The sequence below is a fragment of the Pleurodeles waltl genome, chromosome 9, assembly GCF_031143425.1.
Source record: "Pleurodeles waltl isolate 20211129_DDA chromosome 9, aPleWal1.hap1.20221129, whole genome shotgun sequence".
Classification (NCBI taxonomy): Eukaryota; Metazoa; Chordata; class Amphibia; order Caudata; family Salamandridae; genus Pleurodeles; species Pleurodeles waltl.
In genome coordinates, this window is record NC_090448.1 from 134,837,476 (window position 1) to 134,864,446 (window position 26,971).

Sequence of the window (26,971 nt, forward strand, 5' to 3'; positions counted from 1 at the left end):
TGCTTGCGAACTCAGAATAGGAACATACCTGCAGCAAACCAATAACCTTATAAGCAATGTGGATCACAGCTTGCAACCAGAATGGAACGGAACATGTTTAACCTGAAAACTATTTCTTTCAAGTTAGAGAAGGCTGGCCACACACAACCTTTCAATTATTAGTGTACACAATCTAAGTAGTGGGGCTCGCATATCTGCTGCTACCATATGCTATGCACCAACATAAGAACTTAATCAATGCTGCCAAAGAAAAAAACAAGTCATGAAAATGTAAAGGTAAAAGTCTTTCTGTTGACTAAATGCATCATTGGCCTGAGTAACAGATACAACAGCCAACAGCAACCTTCCACAGCCTCTTAAATGGTAAGTAGTTCTGGATGCTTGCCAGACTGAGAAAACAACCATCCACCAAAACAATTAATTTAAAGCCCTTTTGTGGGATTAATTGTGATATGGCTCTTAAAGCAAGCATATGTGATAATCAACTTTCTACAATCAAATTTGTCTAAATTTAGGGCCTAGGATCCTGAGAAGCAATTGAATAATGCAAGGGGTAATTCTGAAAAGAAAATCATCTGAGAATATGTACATTCACATACTGTGCATAGACAGACTCATTTGTATTGTCAACGGGAGTGCAGTCATTATGGGTATACTCTGTGTGTGTGCCATGACTTCTCAGTGTAGAAATACAAAAATATAATCATTTAATAGAAATAGAAAACAATTATTTTATCATGCGAATAATGCCTGTCACTTTTACACGGCAGTCAGTCCTGTAACACTTGAGCAGCCAATGGCATAGATGAAGTACTTTATTTTATGGGCTTCCATTTATCTCTCCATGCCCAAACTGGTAAAGAGACACTCCTTCCTTCAGCTGCGGACAGCCAACCATAGGTCCACATTTGAACTTCATGATACAACTCTGCACAATATTAATTAACTAAACATTACTATTATTTTTATAGGAGGGTTGCAAATGTGTGAAACAAGCTTGCATCATCAGCTTCTTGATTGTATAACTTATTACTCAAGCCTTTTAAGGTTTAATTCTGGAGGGTGATTAATTACTTGGTTCCCTGACAAACTACCATCCAAGATGGAAGAAAAGACGTAGAAGAAGAATAACCCATAGTTCTGATAGCACATCATATTATGCATGAATACATCACTGGCTAGATTAATTCCCTAGAAAACTATCCTATGTGAGTTTTTTTTTTTTTTTTTACTAATAAGGAAACATTCAGAGGGATTCATTTATGTCAGTGGTGACCTGAAAAAACATGGCAGTGCTACTTCTTGGATAAATGATGAATTGCTGAGCCATACTTCGACGCCGGAGCACAGAGGAAAAAGCCCTCTAGAATGGCAATGATTTTAAGTTAATCTCTGAAGTGGTACATTGTACAACATTTTAATTTACTCCATCTTTAATATGCTAATAAACTGTTCACCAGGAAAGATGGACTCTTTGGATAAAGTTCAAAGGTCATTGAAATATTAAAACCACAGACATATACACATGCCCCTGGCTTAAGAAAGGCAGCCTGGTATACACAACTCCTATTTTTTTGTTTACCTAAGTAATGCTTCTGATTTTGTTTGTTACTTTGATGTGCCACTCTTCCACTCTAGTTTCAACAGTAACTTTCAAGACCAATGTGAAACTAGAAATGGACAATTATTTCCACCTGTTGCTTTGATTACACACTTAATATCTTGGACACTATATTTCTTTTAATCGAACTGTAGCATCTTATGTAAGTAAACTGTGGCAGCTTATCCACACACTGACATGATAGAATTTAATCATTGTCGTTTAGGTGGGAAGGAGGAGGAATGTTTCACCTAAAATGCCAATGTAGAAACTACCAATTTACATGTTGGATCCCATTTACAGGTCAGTCTAACCCCACCAATTAGAGCAACTGAGAGCGTGCAAATAGAAAGCCCATGCAGCTCCTGTTGACGTTCATGAGTTGCCTATGAACAAAGTAATGTACTCATTATGATGCATGCTACACTGTACTTTTCTTCATTAATTGTGATAATATCAAACGTATTACCTGGTTGCTAGGCCCAATTGTAGAAAGAGCATGCTCTGAAGGATGAATTATGCTTGGATGAAGTAAATGAGTGAGTGGAGGAAAAAGTTGTGGCACTGCTTGCATGTTCTGAGAGTGAAGAGGGGAGTGAGTCTCAAAGCGGATTATTGGTGGAAAAACAGGCTGGTACTTGTGCGATTGTGGTAGGTGGCTTGCCGTTGACTGTACCACTTCAGAAGGTACTGTAGGTACAGGAGTAGCTGAATTGTTTGGCACACTTGCCTGGAAAGGCAAGAACAAATAAGGGCTAAATGGCTGCACAAGAGGAGCCGGAGAAGTTGGTGCTAGAGATGTCAGGGTGTTCACTGAAAGACTTGGCATACCCGCTGCAGTGGGAATAGACACAACGGTGGCAGCAGGTAACTCAGACACATTTGAAGGAACGATGTCGAGTCCTGCCATCGAAGTAACTGGAGCTAGGGTGGCATATTGCGAAAGCTGCAAAACAACATACAAGAGCAGAAAAGTAAATGCTTATAATGGTTAGAATGGCTATGTAACCACAGTTCCGACCCTTACAAAAGAAGAAAATTATTTCGGCAAAAGTCAAGGAAACATTAATTCCAATCACAAAACGTTTGTAAAGCATATTTTAAATATAAATGTAAAGCTAGAAATTCAACACCACAGAAATGGGATCTACTTGCTATTTTGAAATAAGGCTCCTTTGCAGTTTATCTTTTCATAATTTATAATGATATGAAGGGTGTCCAATCCAAACCCTCAAGCCGATATCTTGGATGTTCCTTACCAATGCCTCTGTTCATTTGCATCTCAATGATAAAGTACGGTTTGTAGCTTACACACTTTGCTTTCTGAAACTTCAGAATTCTCAAAAATATATCAGATCGTTGTACCACTAACCACAAGGAACCAGGGCCAGCTTTAGGGCTGTGCGACTGGTGCGGCAGCACTGGGTGCTGACCTGGGGAGGGGTGGTGCTGACCTCGGGGTGCTGTGTTTAGCAATAACTAGCGATTTAAAAACAGCTGCTGCAGAGTTCCTTGTGTGTCCAGATTTCATGTAGCAATGAAAAAATGTCAAGTTAACTTTTGTGGCAGTTTTGACACGCCATTAAGAAGCACAGAGGGCTAATATGCCTACTGCAGAGAATGTGTACCGAGCCATTAACAGATCTGTATAGTATGTGGATAGCTGAGTGGATTACTGCTTGTGTCACAGAGATCCTTTTCCTCCTGCAGTTCATAAGATACATTTGTAATATAGAACAGTGACTTTTATGAACTGTCAAATAGCTGCATGCAAACTGCATAAAATGGTCAGGACATGATGTTATTTTTTCATAAAGTCTTCCATTATCTATTCCTAATGATGCTAAAAAGGGTTTGTTTGGGTCGATATACATTCTTATTAGTAAATCGAGCCTTTAGCAGTGCTTTAAAACATGTGAAATGTAGGTGATAGAGGGTCCATGGAGAGAAGAGGGGCACTTTTGACTGGCAGTAGTAAAGGAATCTGGGAAGGCGGTCATAGGAGGAGGGAGGCGCTAAAAATTGTCACACTGCGCACCACCAGTGCCAAAGCCATCCCTGCAAGGAACACAGTATTTAGATAAAGCAACATACATGAGGCTATATATTTGCAAAAGTGGGTTAAATATGCTTTTGGCAGCCATACTACAGTGAAAATTAAAAGCTTTTACTAAGCTTAATGCTTTTTGGGTTTTGTTCTTTCAAAATGCCTATCGCATATGGTACCTCTTACAAGGAAGTCATGATTGGTATAGCCATTAGATAAATTGGCAAATTGTCAAAACTACAATCGTCCTTTGTCAGAACTACTCCAATATTTAATATTTGGTCAAAGCCCAGTGAGAACGAACTTATAGGAATATAAAATGCAGTCTTTCATTCAGCAAGTGACATTAAACTGCCTAGTTCTATTGGGCTTTCTGTAGCTTCCTTTATACAGTGGAATGTGCATACTAACATCTAAGCATATCTGGAAGAGTAGGATTGTAGAATGAAACTGTAGGGCGCCCAAGATCGTATCTGAGAATTGCCCAGCCCCAGGATAATAGATGCCCAATGATGCCCTTGATACAGCTATAAGGATATAGGACAGTGTCAGTAAAATGAAAAAGAGGCCCTAGTGTGCACTGACAGATGGCACTGTGAAGCACTGTGGAATTAGAAAGGGGCAACCATTGGCACAATAAGGCATCTTTTCCTTTCAGCAAGATACCGACCCAACCAGCTTTTAAGTTACTACCCAGGACCCCCCACCCCTTCTGAGTTGGGACACTCCCGAGTTACCCCAGCTGTAGGACCAGTCAAGAGGAATGTGGAATCAAGCCACAGCTCATTTGGGGCAGGGAGGACCGCAGCCATCAAACCTTTTAGAGCCATCAAAGGAGGGAGGTGGTGTTTTATTCCTGTGAATGAATGCCAAGACAAAACAATGAGGTCCCTTGTTAAGTATACCCTCAAAGGATCCTAGGAGGTGTCTGTACAAAAGACCGTTGCAGAAGTGGTTTCCTTTATCCACAGACTGCAGGACTGACTAGCAAAACCAGAGACCTGGAGTACAATAGCCCACAAAGAGCTACCATGGTTCTGAATTTACACTGCACCTGAAGTCTGGTGTGTTCTTGACAATGCCACAACCATTTAAAAGTGAGTCCCCACCATCATGTGTCAGGAACTCTTTTATAGGTGAAATTCAGTTAGAAGTATACAAACATAATGCATAGTATGAGCTCAGGTAGAGACTCCAAGAAAAAAAAAAAATACTGTACGGAGAGAATATGTGTAGGAATTTTAGGTCAGCCATCATAGAAAATGCAATAAAAAACACTGGCATTACCAGCAGAACCACACAATCTAGGGAATCTCTGGTCATTCCTCCACTCACAATGAAAGTGGCAAAAAATGATCCTTCTACACACCATTGCTGAGGAGAAACACACACAAGTTAAAATATTGCACGCAAAAAGTACATAAGAAAAGGGCATATTTCCTTAGGCTTCACTAGGTCTTCTACAAAACCTTTTTCAGTGGTTGTAGTTCTTTATTCTCGGTAGCCTATGCTACTTCTTATCACTCAATTGTTTAAAATGATGACTATATTTATCTTTTGAATACAGCAAGTGATATACATTGAACGCTTAAAGTAACCACATTGGATGTATGCCCAACTATATGCTTTAAGAATTTAAATAAGAACGCTGTATGTTTGTAGGGTTTCTAGCAACTGAATGTACAAGTTCGTTTTTCTCTTTTCTGCCATAGAACTATATGTGTAGAATATTTAATTTGCAATATCAAGTTAAAATATTTTTGTGCACCATTCTCCGGAACACCAGCTACATTTAATATGATTGTTTAGTAAAATATTGGATATGGTAAAATTCATTATAGTTTGTAATACATGTAACATATTTTCATAAATCTTTAACTGTGTAATAGAACCTTATAAAATTAGCCTCCCAATATAACAACAAATGTCTTAGCATGGAATGAAATCCAGGGCAGTAATGGCTACTATCAAAGAGACAGGGGAAGTGAAATATATTAGGTGAACTATTCTATTAATTTATATATCCAGTGTCAACAGTTTCTTTGGTTCATGCATCAATGATCCTAATTTAGTTCTGATTATCTGACTAAATTAGCCAATAAGCCCGGCTACTCTGGGCCACAAATATGAACATTAAAACAACACCAAATTGACGATGGAAGAATGTGAAGATATTTTCAAACAGGAAAGGCCCATTCCACGACTAATTCACCATGCACTTTGTGATCACTTCTGTAATAGCGGGACATCTCCGTTAGCAAGATGGCCATGAGCAAGCCTTCAAAACCTGTCCCTGGCACCTGGTTTCTACCCAAGCATCTCTTATTAATGGGTGTGTAAGGATTTGCCAAGCCAAATGAGGAGTCTCTCTGATAAATGTAATCTACTTTCTTCATGTGCAAAAACCTAGATTGCTATTTGTAGTCTGAGTTAGAATGCCAGGCCGGCACAGAGCCAGGCATTTCAATGAATAATTCACATTTTTTTTGTGAACTGGAACTGTACATTACACACGCCTGTCTCAAATGCACAGTTAAAGGTTTGTGGAGAATAAATTACTTGCTCTTCAAGTACCAAAATATACCACTGTGACTTAAAGGTCACACGCAGACTTACAGCCACTTATAGCTGCAGCCACATTTCTTCAAATAAGGCTAAATTGTTATAAATTATTACTTTCATAATATTCAGGCGGGTACGTAGTGAATGTTATGATTTTTGTCTGCAGGACATGGTTTAGCTTGAAGCACATTGTTAAAAAAATCCTACTCCATTTAACTCTTTGTAAAAATGTTATGAGGAATACTTTTTTAATACTTCCAGTAAGAAACTGCTGACTCTGGAGTACCTCTCCTGGCCTGTTTCTTACTGTTCATGTGAGATTTTGTTCCTTTTGGAGAGAATCCTAGGGGTTTACAGGGAAGAACCAGTGACCAACGTCATTTAACTCATAAATAATTTATGATACGATAAGATTGAAAAAAAACCAAGAAAAAAAAAAAACCAAGACTGTTATATCATTTTGCTCCATGCAAAGGACAGGTAAGAGTGAAACTTTTTTTTAAATATTGGTTAGATATACTCTAGAAAATGTCTCGTACTTTTCTTAAAGAAGCATAACTACTCTTCTTGGTGTTGAAGATCAAGTTCAGTGAAGAGATTTCTGTGTACCCTGCAGAGACTCCTGAGTGGGGCTTCCAGGTATAATGAGACCCCTGGCTACGGTGAAAAGATTTTTGTGTCTTGTGGACATTTGCTCTGGGACGTTTGACTTGGAGCTTGAATCCACAAGAATCTGCTGACCAGTGTGGGATTTACAGTCAAGTTGAGGTCTTGAAGCCTAAACTGAACTTAAACTAGTTGTGAGGAACAAAGTGGTCCTGTGGCAGGACACTCCTGCACCTTTTTACAAATTGGACATGTTCACTGGAGATTTGTGCAGCTTATTTAAACACAACTAGGAAAATGAACAATGCCTTTACTCCATTAATGTTTGAACAGTAAACCATAGTTTGAACTGAGAAAAGCCACAAGCAGCAAGTCGGTCATCTTGTTTCAGATGATAGTCACTCAAGGTGACATACCACTTGGATTTCAGAGAAATTTGGTTGATTGGAGGTTCATGTAAGAAACATCCGGTCACTAAACAACTTCCATGATGGCCCTGCGGAAAGGCATTCCACCCTGTAAAAGTAATTATGTCCAAAAGCAAAAAAACATTTGGTAGTAGTTCAGGCCAATCATATGCACTTGCTAGTCTAGTCGCATATATTTTTCATTTTGTCCTGCAAGGAGCATTTTGACTTGGAAATTTGTTTTGACTGAGAAATTGTGCTAAAGGGGACACTGCAATGTAGAACTAAAAGCAAATGAGGCCATGCACGTTGGCTACGCTTGACAATGATTACCTCTGTATTCTTTCTAAAGACTGAACATGAACCAGGCACCAAGCGATAATTATCATCAAGAAAAGGCTAGAAGTTACGGCACAATGATGTAACAATCTTCGCTCCTGCGGCATCCCTCAGCAGAAAATGCTCCTGTGGAGAGTTGTAATAATTGTATATGTTCTTCTACATAAACATAAAAGAAGCTCCTATGAGAATGCAAGACATCTTGGGACTCTTTGTTTGTCCTGCGCCAGCCTAGGGACACAGTACTCTGAATACCATAAAGTGAGTAGTGACTGGCAGTCACTAGCTGATTCAAGGGCACTGCATACTGCTTCTAAACTCTGTCTGATGCTTGCTCAACTCAAAACTAATAAGAATAATTTGCTGCAATGATCTGTGCAGTTAATTTGCTCATGCCAAGATTTCATTAGATACGACATATGCCTGCTTGATTTAATTGAGGCCCAAACACTTTATAAATGTAAATATAAGGTTCTCAAACAGGCCCAGTCTCTATTGCATGGCTGTCTAGCACCTTTTGGAAGGGGAGGTGGTGGTACCAGTAGGAGCAGGATTAAAAGCTTTCCGATGGTAAGTGAAGACTTCCTTTTAGGGCAAGACCCAGTATTTGCAGATTCATGAAAACAAACGTCTGACCAAAAAGAGTATGATGAAGGATAACAAAGCCTATAAAGAAAACAGTCAGCCTAAATACCCGAATAAGATTTAATCTATGAACAGTACAAAAACCATGATAATGCACAACAAAGGGCACTTGATGCAAATTTGTTCTCAAGCTTTGTAAAAGAGAAAAGCGCGATAACAGATTTTTTGCATTTGATTTACTGGAAGCGCAACAAGCAAGTTTATCATGCCTATTCTGTATGCTCATGATAAATTCTTTAAGAGGGCAGAAGACATGAAAACGATAGAAGGGCGGCAGATAGGACAGTCATGCGCCTGGCGACACTTCTGTATGAATCCCTTCCAACATTGAATACAATTGCTCTTGAAAGGTGATTTGCGCTTTTGGTTTGCAAAGGTTTGACCTTTCCGTACAAAATATCGGCTTATTTGGAATTTTAAATACCCATGCTTAACTATAGATATGAGTTGTGTGCCACTCCTGTCTCTATTTCTTGCTCGTCTATTTGCACTCAAACGCAGAACCAAGATACTGTATAGAGCAATGCAAAAATATAATAAATTATTTATTAACCCACAAAGAAGTTTTACTGGAATAGTTGAGAAGAGAGGTTATTTAATTTCATATTAAACTGCTATTTTAAGCCGGAGAAAGTAGCACAGAACCGGAATTTCCATTGCAGAAACGTATCAAAATGAGACTGTTCTCACAAGTGACACAGACAAGTATGATCCACCCATTTCCTGAGTTAGAGTCACATCAAGAAAGCTGAAGTAGAAATATTTGAATCAATTTAAATTAAATAAATTTAGAGCGGTCAATCATGAGAATGGGAATTTTCTGAGAAATAAATCATTAGATGTGGGGGCCGGTTTCTTATTAGACTGTAAAAACCTCAAGTGACTGGTGAAACAACCTCCCTGGAGTGGAAAAAAAGTTCTTGGGACCATCAATCAATTTGAAACAAATGTACAATGCATGCATAAATAGCACTACGTTTTACACACCAAACTCAAGAGTTCGGCTTCACTTTTGTGCTCCCACCATAGGACCCACTGATGCTCTCCAAGAAATACACAGAACAGTTTCCAGTACAACTGTAATATACACCACCAATGGAATCAAACAATAGGTAAACATTAAGCAAGGTTCTCAAACATGGCTGAACGCTTTTTGTAGTCTTGCGACCTCCTACCTGAACAACATTCCCTTGAGGAAGCTGCTGCAGCGGAATGCCAGAAGCCAGCAGAGGTGCAAGTTGGGGAACAGTACCCTGATGGGCAGTCTGGTACTGTGTAAATGGAATGGAGGTTGGTGGTTGGGGGCAGACTGGCTGGACTGGAGGACCCGGTTGCTGTGGGGGGGCAATAGGTTTAAGAAAAGAACAAGAGCAATTAATATATTACAATTAGCAACCTAATATGCAATAAATGGAGAGTAGAAATCTGCCTTTTTGTGCCTGTCATAGCTAGTGGTCCTTAACTGGGAATGAAGAATGAAACTTAATATTTAAAAGCTTATCAAGCAATCTTCTCTGAGAAATCGGATCTTCGTGTCCTGCAAAGTGCCTGATCATTTTTCTCATAACAGAATAAGTTACGCTCATTTTAAATATCAGCTACTGACTCAAAATCCTCTTCATCTCCAAATACTTTGTTCCAAGACAGAAAATCTCATTAAGGCCAAAGATCGTAAAGAGATATTGTAAAAAACATTTAATAAATGATATCAAGCAACAGAGGTTATTGCATGTAATATGCTGAGAGCATGGGTTTGCAGAGGAATAACAAATAGGTCCTTTTCCCCTAACTCCACCAAGAGAGTGCAATGATATCTTAAGATGAAAAGCACTTTCACTGGGAAACCCACTGCATTGTACAGGCCACTGGAATTTACTCACCTGTAGCATTTTGTCGGCCTGGGTATTTTTCATTGGTTATCTTTGAACTTTCACGGTGCGTCAAATGGAGGATTCTATAACACCTCTATAATGCATCAACACATTTTCTTATCTCCCAATAGTAATGTTTAAAGGAGACCTTTTTAAAGCTCACAATAATGGGGAGGTGATACTATTTTTGCACAGTTTCAAGAAGAAAAGCCAGACTTCTGGAAAACTGATTGAAAGAGAATAATCATGCAGCAGTACCAACCAACAGGAGCCCACATGATAATCAGTTAATTGGAGAAAATAGTTGTGATATAACTTCAAAGGACCATAAATAAAGCAAGTAGTCTAGACATATATAAATTATGGTTATATTCATATTTTTTAACAGGAACAATTTATTTGGTCATAGTAAATAACACTAAAAGGATAAGGGACACAGACAGGCTAACAGGTGCAATGTTGCACACTCTGCTGCTTATGACACAGTAGACCGTCACTTATTGCAACAGACTTTTGGTGGTGGTATTCTGTGCGAATTCTGCGCTGTCTTGATTTGTCCCTTCCTGGGAGGGTTGTTTCACCACAGCCCAGCGTGGGTATATCACTTCTTCCGACCTAATCTGGAATGTGGTGGGCTCTAAGGGCCGCCTTTTCTATCCATCATGCTAAACATTTATATTTGACTTTTGATATCTATCATCCAGAAGCTGAGGGTCAAATGCCAGTTCCTTGCGGGTGACACACAACTGCTAATAAAACCTGATAGATCTTATAATTTTTTAGATGTTTTTATTGCAGGTTTTACCAATATACAAACTTTGTGGTGCAACATAAATAATTCCTGCGTAGGAAATCAGGAGACCAAATATATTTGCAAGATCAACAATGATACATAAACATTCCATGAGTAGCGCATGATATTCAATCAGCACAGTAGTAGTATATGCTCGAGTCCCACACTGAGAGGTATGCAAACTTAGTACCTCTACATGAATCAGTTGTAACAGGGAGAAGGGGGGTAGAGGTAGAGGTGGTAACCATGGGATGGGGAAGTAGATACCATGGTGCGGTACAAGGATAAAATTGCAGGTAACGGTGGGACAGCAACAGTGGGTCCGAGTGGCATGGCCGGTGCCCCCCTTTGTTAAAGGGAGTGAGGAGTGGATAACAGAGGTCCTGGCGGTAAGTACAGGAGACATCATGGCTTAGATTAAAGAATGTAAGGTCATAACTGATATGTATCTTGTTAATAAATGATGGAATAATCCAGAACAGTGTGAAGCAGTAAAAAATTCCTGAAGTGATGCAAAATTCGGACTGTATTAATGTGCAGGCGGATCCCCTCAACATGCAAACAATTTTTCGGAATCCCCTAATCATCAACAACCCACTGGTGTTTCGCCCCTTATATGGTACAGATACCTGGGGCTTTCTCAAGGCTGAACATATAATCCAACAACACAAGTTCAGAAGTGCAATAAAAGAGAGAGACCGGGAACGAAAAGCCTGGATTGAAACAATACAAGCATAAAGTGTCAGAGAGAGTGTGAAAACAGCAGTAATCGAAGAAGTAAGAGGACAAGGCAAAGAAAACAATGAAGCATATATACAAGTAGACAAATAGTTTTAAAAAAAATAGGGAAAGAGAACAATAAAGTAGACATAAAGAGCCAAGAACAGTAGGCAGCCTAGTAGTACTGGATTGTAGATTATAATCAAGGAGTACATTGTGGTGCATTTTTAAAACACATGCAGTTCATATAGACAAAAGCAACATCAGTCAAATGCCCAGTCAGGCACAGGAAATACCAAATTAAAGGCAACCATAAATGGCATATTAAGTATGATGTTTCAATAATTCGATTCACAAATTCCTCATACGTAAGAGTCGCATGTCAGTCAGAGAATAAGAAAATAGAAGTAGAAAGGCACAACAGTTACAAAATAGGTATAGATTGAGATTTAAAAAAAATCCATCAATATTAAAATTATTACAGTATAAGAAAATTACCCATTGGTCACATAATCAGTGACCAGATTATGTACAAAGTTAGGAGATAACATCAACCAGACATTGGTCCATTACCAAACGGGTGAACCATAACCACGAAAATCTGCGAGAAGTAAGCCCGCAATTATTCATATAGTGATTTAAGATCATAAATAAGACGTTATTCATGAAAAATACAAAAATATCATGATAAGATCAACATACACATGGGTCCCACAGAGGATCATGTTGAAGCGCAACAGAGCGCACCAAGTCCAGTCAGTAAAAAAGGGTAAAAAAGTAAGCCACCCAGTTTCGCCAGTAATCCATACAAAATGTTTAGTCAAAGAGTTTAGGATAGAAAGAAAGCATGACTTTGATTAGTGGCCAACATAGGAATAGCCCAAAGTGTAAGTCATGCTACAACTGTGCACGTAGAGGATAGAGCAAAGAATCTCCAAGATGTAAAATGAGAAAAATAATAAGGTGCCAAATAAATGTGTAGGTTCCATAAACAAAGCAGTCACTGTGGTTTAAGTATGGTCGCTGTGATCTTTGTGAGGTAAAGTCCACAACCACAAGTAGTGAGGAAACTACCAGATAGGGGATAAGGCATCCAGTTTAAACCTGAAGTGAACAGACTCCCTGAGAGGTAGAAGAGTGGTAAGCCCTGTGGTTTATAGAGTGGTGACATCACTGGGAGGTATAATACTGGAGCATAATGCACAGTTGAAAATCAGATATAGCCCTGCAAGGAAGGCATGCCACACTAATTTCAGAAGAAAAGATGGCACCAAGTGGAATATGAACAGGACAAACGTCCTAAAAGAGTATAAAGAAACATGCAGAGTTCCCAAATAAAAAAAATAAAGATAGGGAAATCGACTCATCAAGTACGTGGCCCCAGAGCCGGCTAGAAGAATAAGGCGGGGCGGCTGTACAGGTGTGGTCCATGGGTTACCACTGTTAGTAAGGTGTCCACTGCAGTCTAGCGGGAACAGTGAACCTAGGCTGGAAGGTAAACTAGCGAGACCTGGTGGCTATGTATTTTTCGTGTGGTGTGCCGGGGATGGACTTCCGGGGGTGGAGTGAAATACTAGGCTGCCTCATGGAGTGTGAGCCAGGAGAAAAATAGGACGTGATAATATATTGAAGTATGGGTATAGCTTTACTAGCTAAAGGGCACAGGAATAGGGAATAGCTGTACGGATACGGTCCAAGGATTATCTCTGTTGGTCAAGTGTTTTAAGCGATCAAGCAGGGACAGCGAAATCTGGGCTGGAAGATGTACTACTGTAACCCATATTTGAAGTATAGGAATAGGCTATACCGACTATAGAGAACAGGAAGAAAAATAGGGGAATGAGTGCGCTCAGACTCTAGCAAGACTAAAGCACTAAGGCGAAAGAGCTAGTTGAGGAAAGCCCAGAATGAAGGAAGGGCAGTAAAGGAAGCTCAATAACACAGTTTGAAAGGTACATTGAGATAACATCATACATTAGCATTGGGGGACAAATTGACCCAATGTACAAAAAGGAAAAAATGTATGCAAGTCTATACGTAGGACAGCCAGTAGCGCATTTCTGCATCTCTGTTGATTCCCCATTTTATTGCATTATATTTCAACATAAGTTCACTTTGTTCGTTGATGTTAAGTTCATAGTTACCACCTCTTGTGTTCTTGAGCGCAATTTCTATAACTGCGAAGGAAAATGGTTTCTTATGAGGATGGGTCAAGTGAAAATGGTCAGAAAGCGAGTACCTGCTGTTGATTTGTTAATATTCCTGTAATGCCAACATCGTACACAAGCACGACATCATCATCACCTCCTACGCCGACGACACCCAACTTATACTCTCCCTCACTAAGGACCCCGCCAGCGCCAAGACCAACCTACAAGAGGGTATGAAGGACATCGCAGATTGGATGAGGCTCAGCCGCCTAAAGCTGAACTCTGAAAAAACGGAAGTCCGCATCCTCGGCAACACCCCGTCTGCCTGGGACGACTCCTGGTGGCCCACGGCCCTCGGCACCGCACCGGCCCCCGCAGACAACGCCCGCAACCTCGGCTTCATCTTGGACCCTCTTCTCACCATGACCAAGCAAGTCAACGCCGTGTCCTCCGCCTGCTTCCGCATGCTCCGCAAGATCTTCCGCTGGATCCCCGCCAACACTAGAAAAACCGTGACCCACGCCCTCGTCACGAGCCGCCTGGACTACGGCAACACCCTCTACGCTGGGACTACAGCCAAACTCCAAAATCGCCTGCAACGCATTCAAAACGCCTCGGCCCGCCTCATCCTCGACGTACCCCGCAACAGCCACATCTCCGCACACCTGACACCCCTGCATTGGCTCCCAGTCAGCAAAAGGATCACCTTTCGACTTCTCTCTCACGCACACAAAGCCCTCCACGACAAGGGACCGGAATACCTCAACCGACGCCTCAGCTTCTACATCCCTATCCGCCTCCTCCGTTCCTCTGGCCTCGCACTCGCTTCCGTCCCTCGCATCCGCCGCTCCACGGCAGGTGGGAGATCTTTCTCCTTCCTGGCAGCCAGGACCTGGAACTCCCTCCCCACCAGCCTCAGGACCACCCAGGACCACTCCGCTTTCCGGAGACTCCTAAAGACCTGGCTTTTCGAGCAGCAGTAACCCCCTCTTTCCCCTAGCGCCTTGAGACCCGCACGGGTGAGTAGCGCGCTTTATAAATGTTAATGATTTGATTTGATTTAATGTTCTTGAATGAGTGTGCATAACGGTCTGATAGTACTGACAATACATGGTAATTTGCAGGGGCATATAATGATGTAAATCACCAATCTGGAATTACAGACTATCCTTTCAGTAACGGGAACGCAGTCTGGAGAGTAGGTGCAATGCGCCATCATTTTGACATAATTTGTCAACTTGTGTCCCTGACATGCGATTCCCAAGGAGCCGTTCCTGAATCTGGGGATGGGCGACCTTTTTTATATCCACAAGTCAACTTTATGTAAGTCATTGCTTTCCACTACTTTAGTTTAAGTTATTTTCGGAGAAGATGTTGTTGAACATTTTTTTTGGTCCTGAAGAAGCGTCATAGGATCCGTTAGGATCGTTTGACGCGAAACATGTCGACCCAAGTCTAGAGCTCTTTGAGTTTTGGAGTTCTTAAGGTTTTTGTTGAAAGTACTTGAGCATTGTCACTCATTAGGTTTACTTTGATCTTGTTTTTAATCTTGGTCTCCACCACATTTATACTGATTAAATTGATGATGTTCTTTTGAGATGGATAACCAATTTTATTTCTGTACTATTCTGTCCGGTTTGCGCTGGGACCTATAATGAGGTACCCTTCCATCTAACTTGGTTTCACTCGCTACCTAGAGAGCATTACGGTTATGAGCCCCCTCAGGTAAGCCCACCAGGCATTGCAGCACCAGCCTGGTGAAGAGCGTTCCCGATGATGAAGCCAGTCATCCACTGAGATGCATGAGGGTTCCACGCTCTAGTAACTTTTGGGCCTCTGTCTTGGCCTAAACTTTTGTGGAACAGTGTACTCTTTGTATTTTGATTCATTTGGGAGATCGTACACTGGACCATTAACCTCCCGGTTCCCCCCCCCCCTTTTTTGATTCTATCCTTTCAGTAATCCTTATACATTGTCTCGTCTGGAGTTGAATATCATGCGCTTTATTCAGGACTAGTTTACAGATATTTCAGTTATGGCAGGAATGGAAACCTGCTGGTTGATCAAGAAACGTGGTGGTCATATTACTTTGGTCGTAAAACTCAGATTTACACAGAATGTGGCGTAAATTTCGGGCTTTCCAAAAAACAATTTCCGGAAATTGTTTGAAGTACCCTAGAAGGCACGGATTACGGCAGAGTCAATGCCAATGTTTTTTTTGGATGGATCTTGTTTTGCTGTGACCATTATGGTAATCCGTGTTGAAACGAAATGAGTCTTATCTGAAGAACTATGTTTGGTAGATTTGAGAGTGTCTATACAGTTAAGGTTTTTGATCTAATTGAATGATCTCTTATGTACAGTAGGCTGCTATCCCTGATGTTTAAGGCGAGGTTCAAGTGCCTGTCCTTTTGCTAGAAAGACTTCCTCTTCACTGCAGCTTCATTTTAAGTGCAGCAGCTCCCCCTTTGGTATATGGCTAATGTTATGGGTAGGATGACAGCTATCTGCACGGTGGATGGAGTTGGTGGCAGTTTTCTTCCGATAAAGTTTGGTTTGGATTTGATTATTCTGAATATAAATTGTCAGGTCCAGGATGTTTACCTCTGTTTTGGAGTAGTTAGATGTCGTCTTTATATTCCATGTGTTGTAATCGAGTTTATTAAGGAAGGACTTTAGTAAGTCAACTTCTCTTTACCATATGCAAAAGATATTATCAATATGGTGACCCCAGACGTTTATGTGTGGAGTGAATTTGGAGAAGGCATTGGCCCAGAGCCAGAATTTTTCGGCCCAGCCCATAAAGATGCAGGCGTATGGAATTGCAAATTTTGCACCTATTGCAGTCCAACGTAATTGATGGTAGAATTTCTTGTTAAAGCTAAAGAAATGTGTTAGACACAAGTTCAGCAGTATCATTTGATATGATTTAAGGAAGCTGGCTGGCTTGGTCCAAAGTGCACACCCAATTGCTTCAATACCATCATCATGTTGAACAGAAGTTTGAAGACTTACAATATCAATGGTCACTAAGATGAAGTCCGGCTCCTAACTGATATTTTGAAGTTTTAGTAAAATATCCTTGGTGTCTCTGATATAGGATTGAAGGTCTTGCATAGGTTTCTATAGATTTGTGTCTATGGACTCACCTATTACAGAGCATGCTGCATGTATCTCTGCAATGATGGGTCTACCAGGCAGTGTTTTGCCATTTTTGTGGATTTTGGTCAATAGAAAAAGTAGGCTTGATTGGTTGTGTGATAGAGATAGTCCTTCTCTTTATCCGTCAGGAAACCTCGTTTATGTCAATCTTGTAAAAGAGTATGAATTTGATACTGTATTTCAGGAGTAGGGTCATGATCCAGCATCTGAGAGCAATCAGCATCTGATATTGACATATAGCTTCTAATAGGTAGTTGTCTATATCAGTGGTTCTCAAACTATGGTCCGGGGACCCCTGGGGGCCAGAGAAGCCTCCTCAGGGGGTTTGTGACTGCTTAGAAAATTAAATAATATTAACAGATTAGGTTCCCAGCTTTCAGTAATGACTCGGGGGGGGGTCCCCAGATTCCAGTTATGATTCAGTGGGGGTCCACGGTTTCCAGTAATGATAAAGTGGGGGTCCACAGAAGTCAAAAGGTTGGGAAACACGGGTCTATGTGTTGTATAACTCTGTTCCCGGCTTTATCTGCCTCTTTGATGACAATGTCGTTACGATTGTGTAATGATGTGATGGCCTTGCGTTCCATTGAGGTGATATTGTTCTGAAGGATTTTGGCTTTTTAAGATATTTGGCATGTACCCCTTCTAAATCCTAAGGCACCGCTTGTTGGAAAGCATCAATACTGTTGTCAAGTGTTAGTTAGGGACAAATGATGGATTTGGGTTTTCACAGTTCAGATGCTGTATCAATTAATGAGCTATAGTCAGCTTCTCTTTCCGATAGGTTAGGTAGTGTATTGATATCTTCAAGATCCTGGATGGACATAGATGTCAGATGCACTGTCAGGTATATCAGAGGTTTTTGAGGGTTGACATGAAAGAAAGAATGCAGTTTAAGTTGAAAGGTAAATTTAAATAAATACACTTGGATTTTGGTAATAGCCCAAGTAGCAGTCAGACAAAATGAGAGTCCCTTGTCAAGCAGGTCGGTATGTGTTGTTTGAGAAAGATTGACAACTAGGTGGTTGATGTTGAGGGCTTTCTCCCGATCCTTCCTTCTGGCTCTTGTGGTTATCCCTGGTGTTGTTGTTTTTCGAGTTTCTAGGGCTGTTTTTATATAGCGGGTGCTTGGAGTTCTTATACCTAGTCTGTAGAATTGCACTTCCTTGAAAAAATGAACCTTATATGCAGATGGGTTAGTTTCCAAACAGGATTCAGGTGACTCAATATCAGAACTTGAGATCTGTGCAGATAGGGACTCTGTAATTACAGAGGGTTTAGAGGTGGAATTATATTTTTTCGCAAATGTATATACTGTTTTTAATTTGTAGTCAAACTGGATTTGCGTTTTTTACCCTTGATCGTGTCATCCTCTAATTGTTATGTTGTTGAGAATCTCATAATTAATTTTGGTCTCTACGCCCCAATTGGCCTCATCAATATGTTAAGTGAGATTATCCACCTCTAGTTTAGCTATCTCACATTCTTTGTTTGTGATATCAATAATTTGTTTAAGCATAGTGTTAGAGGCTTCTTGGAGGTAAGATTCCCATCTTTGTATATGTTCTTCGTTGGTGGTGCCAACAGATGGGAAAATCAAAATGCGTAAGCCTCATGGAATTCTGTCTGCTTCAAGATATGTCCTTAGTTATGCCGCTTATCACCACTTAGCAGTTTCTCTCAAGTGACTTCTCTAGAGCTAAGAAGGTACGGAGGCCTGATGATGGATTAGGTTTAGAGACATTAGATTTAGAGTTGGATTTAGTCAAATAATTCATTAACCCAGCTAGTTCCGTTCGCTTTATTCTTGGCAATGTGCTACGAGTTGACAGGTGGATGATTTCCTGAAATATAACTAAAAGTTGAAATGAGCCCCAAAAGAGATGGCTTCCAATTTCAGGATAATAAAGAATTGACAGAAGAGGCTCTTCTAACATCATGGGATAGGGCTGGTGAGCACATGCAGGAGTGTTGGGTCAGCATGCGTCGCTGTAGGTCTCAGGAAGGAGGGTTGTCTGGGGACATGAATTGAATGGATTGGTTGAGAAGGGTTTCCCCATTCCTGGAATATAGGGCATTTGCGAAGATGCTGCATTTCTTCAAATCGGTGGGCTGTTCCCTCGGCTGTCCCCCACTTATGCATAGTGTCCGCCAAGCCACCAGCCGGGGCACATGTTTGGCCTTCCATTGTAATGTGAGCGTTCTCTTGGTGAGGAGGGCCATTACAGCAAAAGAATTAAACACAGAGTGTATTTCCGCACTTAAATATGCATAAGGTGCAAGCCTCCATTGTGAAAATGTCCGAGTTAAGTAACTGCACAGTGCGGCATGAACACCGCTCCAGAAGACAGCACGGGCACGGCAATACCACAGCATATGGCTAAGGTCTGCATCACCTGCCTGGCAGTAGGGGGTCACCTGTGTGACAATAGCAGTTGGGCAGAAGTTAAACGCACTCGGTGTAGGATATGAAATTGTATGTTTTTACATCTAGCTTTCCTGGAGACAGTTTATGGAAAGGCCAGCACCTAGCCCCACTCTGTAAATGAAGGCTCTCCCCATGTCCTCCTCCCACTTCACATGTAGAGGAGCGAGGGTAGAACCTGTGTGGGTCCGAACAGCTCGATACAGCCATGTGATCAAATGACCCCAATTCCCCTGGTGAGGAGTGCCTGCAGGATGGCATGTGTAAGGGTTCATCATCCTGAGTGGACCATAAGATGTAGCATGTGTTGTGTAAGTGTTGACACGTGAGGAATTGGCCTGGTGGATGGTCATGGTCTGTGAATAGTTGGTCAAAAGTCAGAAGATAGCTTTCAGAAAAAATGATCAGCTGCAGTAGTCAAGGACCATCTGTGGTAGCATCTCATGACTGACGCAGAGAATGTCCTTGGGTATCGGGGTAGACCCTGTAGTGGGAACCCTGGAGTGTACGATGTGATGTGTGGTGTGATAAATCGCATCATTGATACATTTGAGAGTTATCACTATGTGTAAAAAGCATTAGGAGTCTGGCATGACCCGGGGGAGCAGAAAGCTGCAGGTAACAGCAGTAGCGAGGGAGCATGCAGAAGGATATGCTCCCTCCAAGATGCAGTTCGCTAACCACCTAGCCACCCACTGCAGTTGGACTGCCAGGTAGTAAGCCTCAAAAGACGGGGCACCGAGGCCACCTTCAACCACAGGTAGTTGTAGTTCTTTCAGGGCTATCTGGTGGCACCCACTGCCCCATATGAGTTCTATTAACAGTGTGTCAGGGTCACAAAAGAAACTGAGGTGGTATCACAGGCAAGCTGGTGAAGTAATATAGCAACATATATATATATATATATATAGTAATATAGTACCACCAATTTTTACAAGGCAATCTTCTCTGTTATAGTGAGCAGAAGATTTTCTAGAATTGAACCAGTGACTTCTCCACCGCCAACACGGGGCAGAGATTTCCCTCGAGGAGGTTGGGCGAAATGTGATAGAGGTGGATGCCCTAGTATCGGCACTTCAGAGTCTAGTTAGGGAAGTGAAACCCCACCTATACGCATCATCTGTGAAGGAGAGTCAGGATGTAGTGGGTAGATGAATGATTTGGCCCAGTTTACCACCAGGTCAGTGTATTGAGTGAATGAGTGTAGCACGCCCTGAATGGGGATCAAGTCTATGTGTGCATCCCATAGGTGCAGTTGGAGGTTATCTGCGTACGGTGACACTGCATGCGTCCCGCCTTTGAGGAGAATGTTCCAGTCCTATCCATCCCTCCACATTCGGATGGCTAACCATTTCATGGTGATCGTGAGCAGCAGGGGGGAGAGTGAACACCCCTGTCGAGTACCCTGCTCGATCAGGAATGGGTCAGAGATTTATCGCCCTGGTCGTATCTGATAGAGGGGCTTGGTATATGACAGATGAGTGTAGGTTGTTAAGCGCTCACTAATGCCCATCACTACGAGGACCTGAAACAGGTAATCCCAGCTGAGAGAGCCGAATACCCTCTCCAGATGCAGATCAGGCATGCAACGTGTGGAAAGTGGTCCTGTAGTTGATCATTCACATGGAACAAACACTGGAGTTTGTGTGATGTGCAACAACCAGAGCCAAATTCATTTTGATCCGGGTTTACGAGTTCTGGGAAGATTTGTATTTATCTGGTCGAAAGGATTTTGCCCAATATTTTATATCCCCCTAGAATGGCAATGGGGCAGTAGGAGGAGGCATTGGCGAGGTCCCTTTTAGGCTTGGGTAGAGATATTAAGAAGGATTCTCAAAAGGATGGTGGTAATTTCCCTAGCTGTAGTGCCTCACTGTGCAATGAGGCCAGATGAGAAACCAGACTACCTCCGAAGGTGCTATAATATTCCGGTAGAGGCCATCAGGACCAGGGGTCTTGTTCCTTGCCAAGTCCTTTAACACCTGTTTGATGTCAGTGGGGGTTACGACAACATCTAGGAGCATCACTGAGATCTGTGGTAGAGGCAGATGTGCGGGAAACAAGACTTTGCCCCCGAGCCGTGACCATGCTAGAGTTCCGTAAATTTCTGAATAATACCTGTGGAATTCATGGAGAATGTCATGTTGTGTGTTCAGGGTTTGGCCTGTGGGGGATTGTAGTTCACAGATTGCAGTCTCCCTGTGCTCCTAGTGAATCAGCCAAGTGAGGAGGCAACAGATTTGTTGCCCTCTCCGTGGGTTTTAGACACATAAGCGGTGACGTTAAAGCATCAAAGGCCTTCTAAGAGAGCCTCATATTGGCGACCAGATGTGTCATATTCCCCTTACAGCTCAAGCTGTGATAGGCATTGTTAAGCCTTCTGAATATCTCTATCCAGGGCTCTATGAACTCCCACAATCTCCTGAATGCATAGCCCTTGTGTGTCCACCTTGAAGGTGTCCCCTTCCAGGGTCTTGTCAGATGCTGTGCCTTCATTCTCAGCAAAGTAGTTGGGTATACGTGTGACTTGAACCTCTCAAAAAGCAGGATCCTTCAGGCAGTCCTGAGGAAGGCGTCACATGGGGAATCGGTGGATGTGGGGCACCCCACTGTAAATGTATTATGTGACGTTGTGTTCTGGGACAATATGGCCCAGTTATTCCACCTCGCGGACCAGGGACAACAGAAGGAAGAGAGTAAAGAATCCGATCAAAGCCGTATTTCAGCCAGGATGTCTGAAAGTCTGGTCCAAAACAAGTCTTGCTCAAAGTTTGGGCATGTATGCTCCTGAGGAGCAATAGAGTACCATCAAGTCACTCTTCCAGGAATACATACCACCTCTCCTGGTCAATGATAGTATGGGAGACTTGAAGAGGGGTTCTTGGGTGGATCTTTATTATGGCCCCCCCTAGCCTAATTGGAGTAGGTAGTAGCATAAACTGACCCCACACCCACGCATTTCTGAAGACCTGGTAATTCTGTGCATGTATCTTCTGAAGGGAGGCAACCTGTGCCTGGATTCGCTTGAGGTATGCATACACAGAGTAATGTTTATGTGCTGTATTCTTCCCCCTAATTTTAGGGTAAGAAACCTGGTGGTGGATAGGGGAGCCATGTCACAATATAAATAAAAGAATGGGGGGGTAAGCAAATGCCACCCTAGAGCCATGCTAAGTCCCTGCATTGTAAGTGAAGCTGTGTGGTAATCTACCGCCCTACGTTGGTAAGGGAAAGTGTGAGTAATGAGGGTTGATGTATAAATGAAAACGCACAGAGCCTACCGATACCGGTGGTACACCCAAACTGGATGAGTGAAAAAACCAACAATAAGATATGCATGGTGGACATGTGGTAGAGAGAGCAGTCACAGTCCACTGCTTGTATCTGCAGTGTAGTTCTATTGGGCCCGACAAGGAGACTGCATCGGGGGGTGCGATAACCATGCAGAATTGGCCATCCACGGGACGTGATCGACAATCCTCATGAGTCGTTCATCGGTGGAGGAACCAGCATTCGATGGTCAGGAGTGAGGTGGCACCCATGGTAGATTGTGCAGTGTCAGGAGCCTGTTATGAGCCTAGAAGCAATATCTCTAGGACTATCGAGTATAAGAAGTTCATCCTGGGGGTTGGCAGGGAAAGGGGAGGGGGAGAGAAACGGAAAGACAACATGCGTCATTTATTTACAATATAAATGAGAATAAGGTGAGTCAAATATTGATGAAGGATACATATGAGGAGTCTATTTTGTTGTGTAATCTAATAATCTCTTAAGCTGTTTTAGGCGTCACCAGAGAAAGCAAAGGCGTAGTTTCTGTAGATGCCAGAGATGAGTCTGAATCCCCACCAGAGGAGAATATACTGGGGCCGCAGTCAAGGTCTGATTAGGGGTTGCCTCAGTATTCAGATTGGCTATAGGGTTTGCTGTCTGTTTAGGTGCCGGGGCTTGAAGGGTTGACGATTTTGGAAAGGTGCCCCTGTGAGCGCAGCTTTGGTGCTTCTGTCTGGGTCTAAGAGGCTGGAGTGATCCATCTGTGGATTTATGCATGGTGGAATCTGGGTGACTACTTCCAGACCTCTTTGGAGTCAGGGAAAAGAGGTAATTTCCCTGGTCCAGTATTTTGAGGCAGGCCGGAAAGAGCAAAGAGTACTGGACTTTCATCTGTTGAAGTAGCAGTTTAACCTCTAAAAAGGTGGCAAGTTGTTGCAGCACTGCCATTGCATAGTCTGGGTTTTTCTTTAAGATGTAAGCAGCCTGCCATTCAGGTCACTCGCAGGATGGCATTTAGGTCTCGATAGTGCAAGAGTATGGCGAGCATAGGAAGAGGTGGGGTCCCGAGTGAGTAATAATGTGTTAGTATGTGGTGCAACTTTTCTAAGGCGAAGAAGGGTGTGATATCCGAGGATAAAATGAAGGATTTGAGCCAAGTGTTCAAAATTTTAGGGGTTTGTTACCCTCATCCCCTCTGGAACACCTAGGATGCAAATATTGCTCCTGCTGTAGCGACCTTCAGCATCATCTGCACTGTGTTCCGAAACCTGGATTCCCTCCAGTAGATCTCGGATAGCTTGTTGATTGTCTGATGCTAGGGGTTGTAGTGTGACTAGGGTCTTCTCCCCTTCAGTTACTCTAGCTGAGTGTTTCCCATGGTCATTTCAGAGGAAACTAAGTCCTGAAAACAGAGACCTAAGGGCAGCCTTCAATAATTTCAGGGAGCTTTCAATGGCTGTGGGTACCTGTTACAGTTTGTGTCGAGGGATTTCAGGAGGGTCATGCGTGCCACATAGCTGGAGAGTATCCGGTTTGGTCGGAATGAGGCAATCAGACACCACAGATTTAGTTGCTGGTATACTGGTCTTCGAGCTGCCCATGATGAGTGTTTTGGGGGATAGAAGGCTCCCTGAGTCTGGACCGCTGTGACAAGGCTCTTGGGTGCGGAGCTTCTTCTGTATGTAAGTAGAGCCAAAGGTGAATAATCTTGTAGAAAGAGGAAGGAAAGGTAGGTAGTCAATGCCACTGGCAGGCTCACAGTGCAGGCCAGCGTCTGGACACCCTTCAAGCCCCAGCCTCCAGCACTTAAATGCACACAAGGAGTCTGTTGGCTCCTTCCTGGTAATTAAACAGCCGGGCACGGACTGTCTCTTGGTGTTTAGGGTGGCTCCTCAAGAGGGTCCCGCACATTCCTGGTGCCCCATGGAATGCAGCTTCTCACCCCCCCATTCAGGTCACTCCACGGTGCTAGACTCACATCAATTAGTGGATGTTGAGGAGGCTTGGTGCACTAAATAGCCTTATGACTTGTTCAACACGCATCACCCTCCCCCCCCCCAACCCCCCTCCACACCCACTGTGGTGTCAGGGTTGCTGGTGGCTTAATGCATTGAGGCAGCAGCACACCCTAGGATGTTTGCAGCTGCGTGTAACAGGAGTCTCTTCCACTACGATAGGTAAGGAGGGCCCCCAATGGTAATGGTCAGAGGGAGGGCAAGCCCTGGATCTGGAGAGGCAGAGGCAGTCAGATCACAGCCCGGAGCAAGGGCCCCTTTTGTGTTGATGGCCGTGCTACAAGTCCAGATTCCCAAAAAGCCAGTTAATTAGTGTTGGTGGGGTTGGGAGAGCCACAACAGGGAGCAGCATGGTCACAGTGGGGCTTCCCGGTGCAATGGAGGCCTGCCAAATGGCGACTCAGGATGGTGGTAATTAGGGCAGGGAAGCAACAAGAGGCCTCTCCGCTGCTTGCGCGCCCGTACCTGGAGGTTTTCAAACATGGGTCCCAGGACACTGGTGCAGGCAAGCGGAAGCTGCAGTCACCGCTGGAGAGCAGGGGGCGGGTCACAGCCCAGAGTCGCAGAGACTGGTCCGGGATTTCTTTTCCCCAGGACCTGCGAAGGAGGGTGCTGAATGTCCTTGGGGGGGCTGGGGGGTGTTGGGAAGCACTGCTCCACTGCAGTCAGTGATGGTCACAGTGGTCAGACAAGACCGTCAATCCTCTAGGCCATGCTGCAGGGCCTGGTGCTGGGTACCATTCACAATCTGCAGCAGTGAGTCCTTTTTCGGTTGCCCTTGTCGGCCCATATCACGCCTCACTGAGGTGGGTGATGCTTTGGGTCGCTAGTGGAATTGGTGTCCCGGCTCTGGCAGGTGGTGGGCTCAGAGACTGTACATGGTTGCCAGGTTTCTGGGCTGCATTTCAGGGCCCAGCATCAGGTACCATTTTCCCCTCGAGCCACAGGGTCCACTGAGCAGTCGCTCCAATTGGCCCAGATCATAAAGGGGTAGCAGAAACTAAGACAATTATGCAGGTATGTCATGGGATTACCCCTGGTGCTTGATGTGAGGAGAAAATGGCGGACAGATTTATGGCTATATCAAGACAGGTGGCGCGGAGTGCTTTCATAGAACGTTCGACATTGCTGCTTGTCTGGCCACACCGATCGGCCTAGATCATTGAAGGGTAGCAGGAACAGCAGTGATCTGCAGATATGCTATGGGTATACCTCTGGAACTTGATGTGGAGTGAAGATGTCAGACCCAAGTTACGAATTCATGACTATATCAAGGGGGGTGGAGCGGAGTGCTTTCAGAGCATGTCCTTCATCACTGCTCGCCTGGCCACGCCCCCCCTAGATCTTACAACTAATATCAACCTCTGCTGAATTGCCTATTAGAAGAAAACCTCCTATACAGCTGAGCTGTCAATGCCTGTAAGAGGCTTTTTGAGGCTGGGTATTAATACCATCTGACACAAAACTCTGTTATATGAGCAAATCCTTAAAAAGAAGGTACTGGGACAATTTGAGGAGGATGCAGTATGGGGCCACTGAGTGGCAACTAGCATTCCCTGACACACAGTTAATTATGAAAAAGGCACACTAGCCATGTTTTTCTGAAATATAAATACATTTAGTAGTGGCAGGATGGGACCTGGGTCAAACATCTCTGGTTGGACTTCCCACCCCCCTGTGACAGCCCTGAAATCGGCTACAAATAAACATCTCTAAAACCAATGTCATGCTCTTTGGCAGTTAAAGACTAACTTACAATAACCTGTTACAGGGTCCAATCACTACATATTTTTGTCACAAATGTGAATTCACACATAAATTAAAGAACCTTGGCGTCTGACCAGGTCAAAAATAAACAACCACATTGCTGCAGTTATTTGAATTTTAATTAGTACTCTTGAACCACACAGTAAATCTGGATACTATAAAGAAAACTCCTTAGATTACATTGAACACATAAATATTACATTTGAGGGTGTATGCTAAGGTCCGGAAAGTAAGAATAGGTATGGGTGCAATTCAAATAAAACCTAATCTGATTTTGTTTGCTACTGGCAGCTATGAAGACTGGGGACTATTAGCATGATCTAAATCAACTAGTGTGCATCAGTGACCAGTCTAGCTGCAGAGTGCAGCATTGCCTTTATCAGGGCTAGCAAGAAATGTGGAGCTCTAGCCAGGGCAGCATTTCCTAAGATGAGTTTGGAGATCGTCTAGACTGTGGGCAATGGATAGGTACTAGAATAATATTGAAGTAGTTATATATTTCAATTAAATCCTAGTGCACTATTACAAATCACAGAAATATTACATTAAACAAAATACACACAAGAGCAGCATTTAATTGCAATTTGTACTG

General features: G+C 42.9%; 1 protein-coding gene across 2 annotated transcripts in view; it reads right to left on the minus strand.

The window, feature by feature from the left end:
• Nucleotides 1-26,971, minus strand: part of WNK2 (WNK lysine deficient protein kinase 2) — a 637,481-nt gene that overhangs the window by 280,447 nt on the left and 330,063 nt on the right. For both annotated transcript variants that reach the window (XM_069206415.1, XM_069206414.1), the window contains 2 exons: nucleotides 9,382-9,540; nucleotides 2,070-2,546 (listed from right to left, as the gene is read on the minus strand). In XM_069206415.1, the coding sequence (XP_069062516.1) occupies nucleotides 2,070-2,546; nucleotides 9,382-9,540 (636 nt within the window). The remainder of the gene's footprint in view (nucleotides 1-2,069; nucleotides 2,547-9,381; nucleotides 9,541-26,971) is intronic.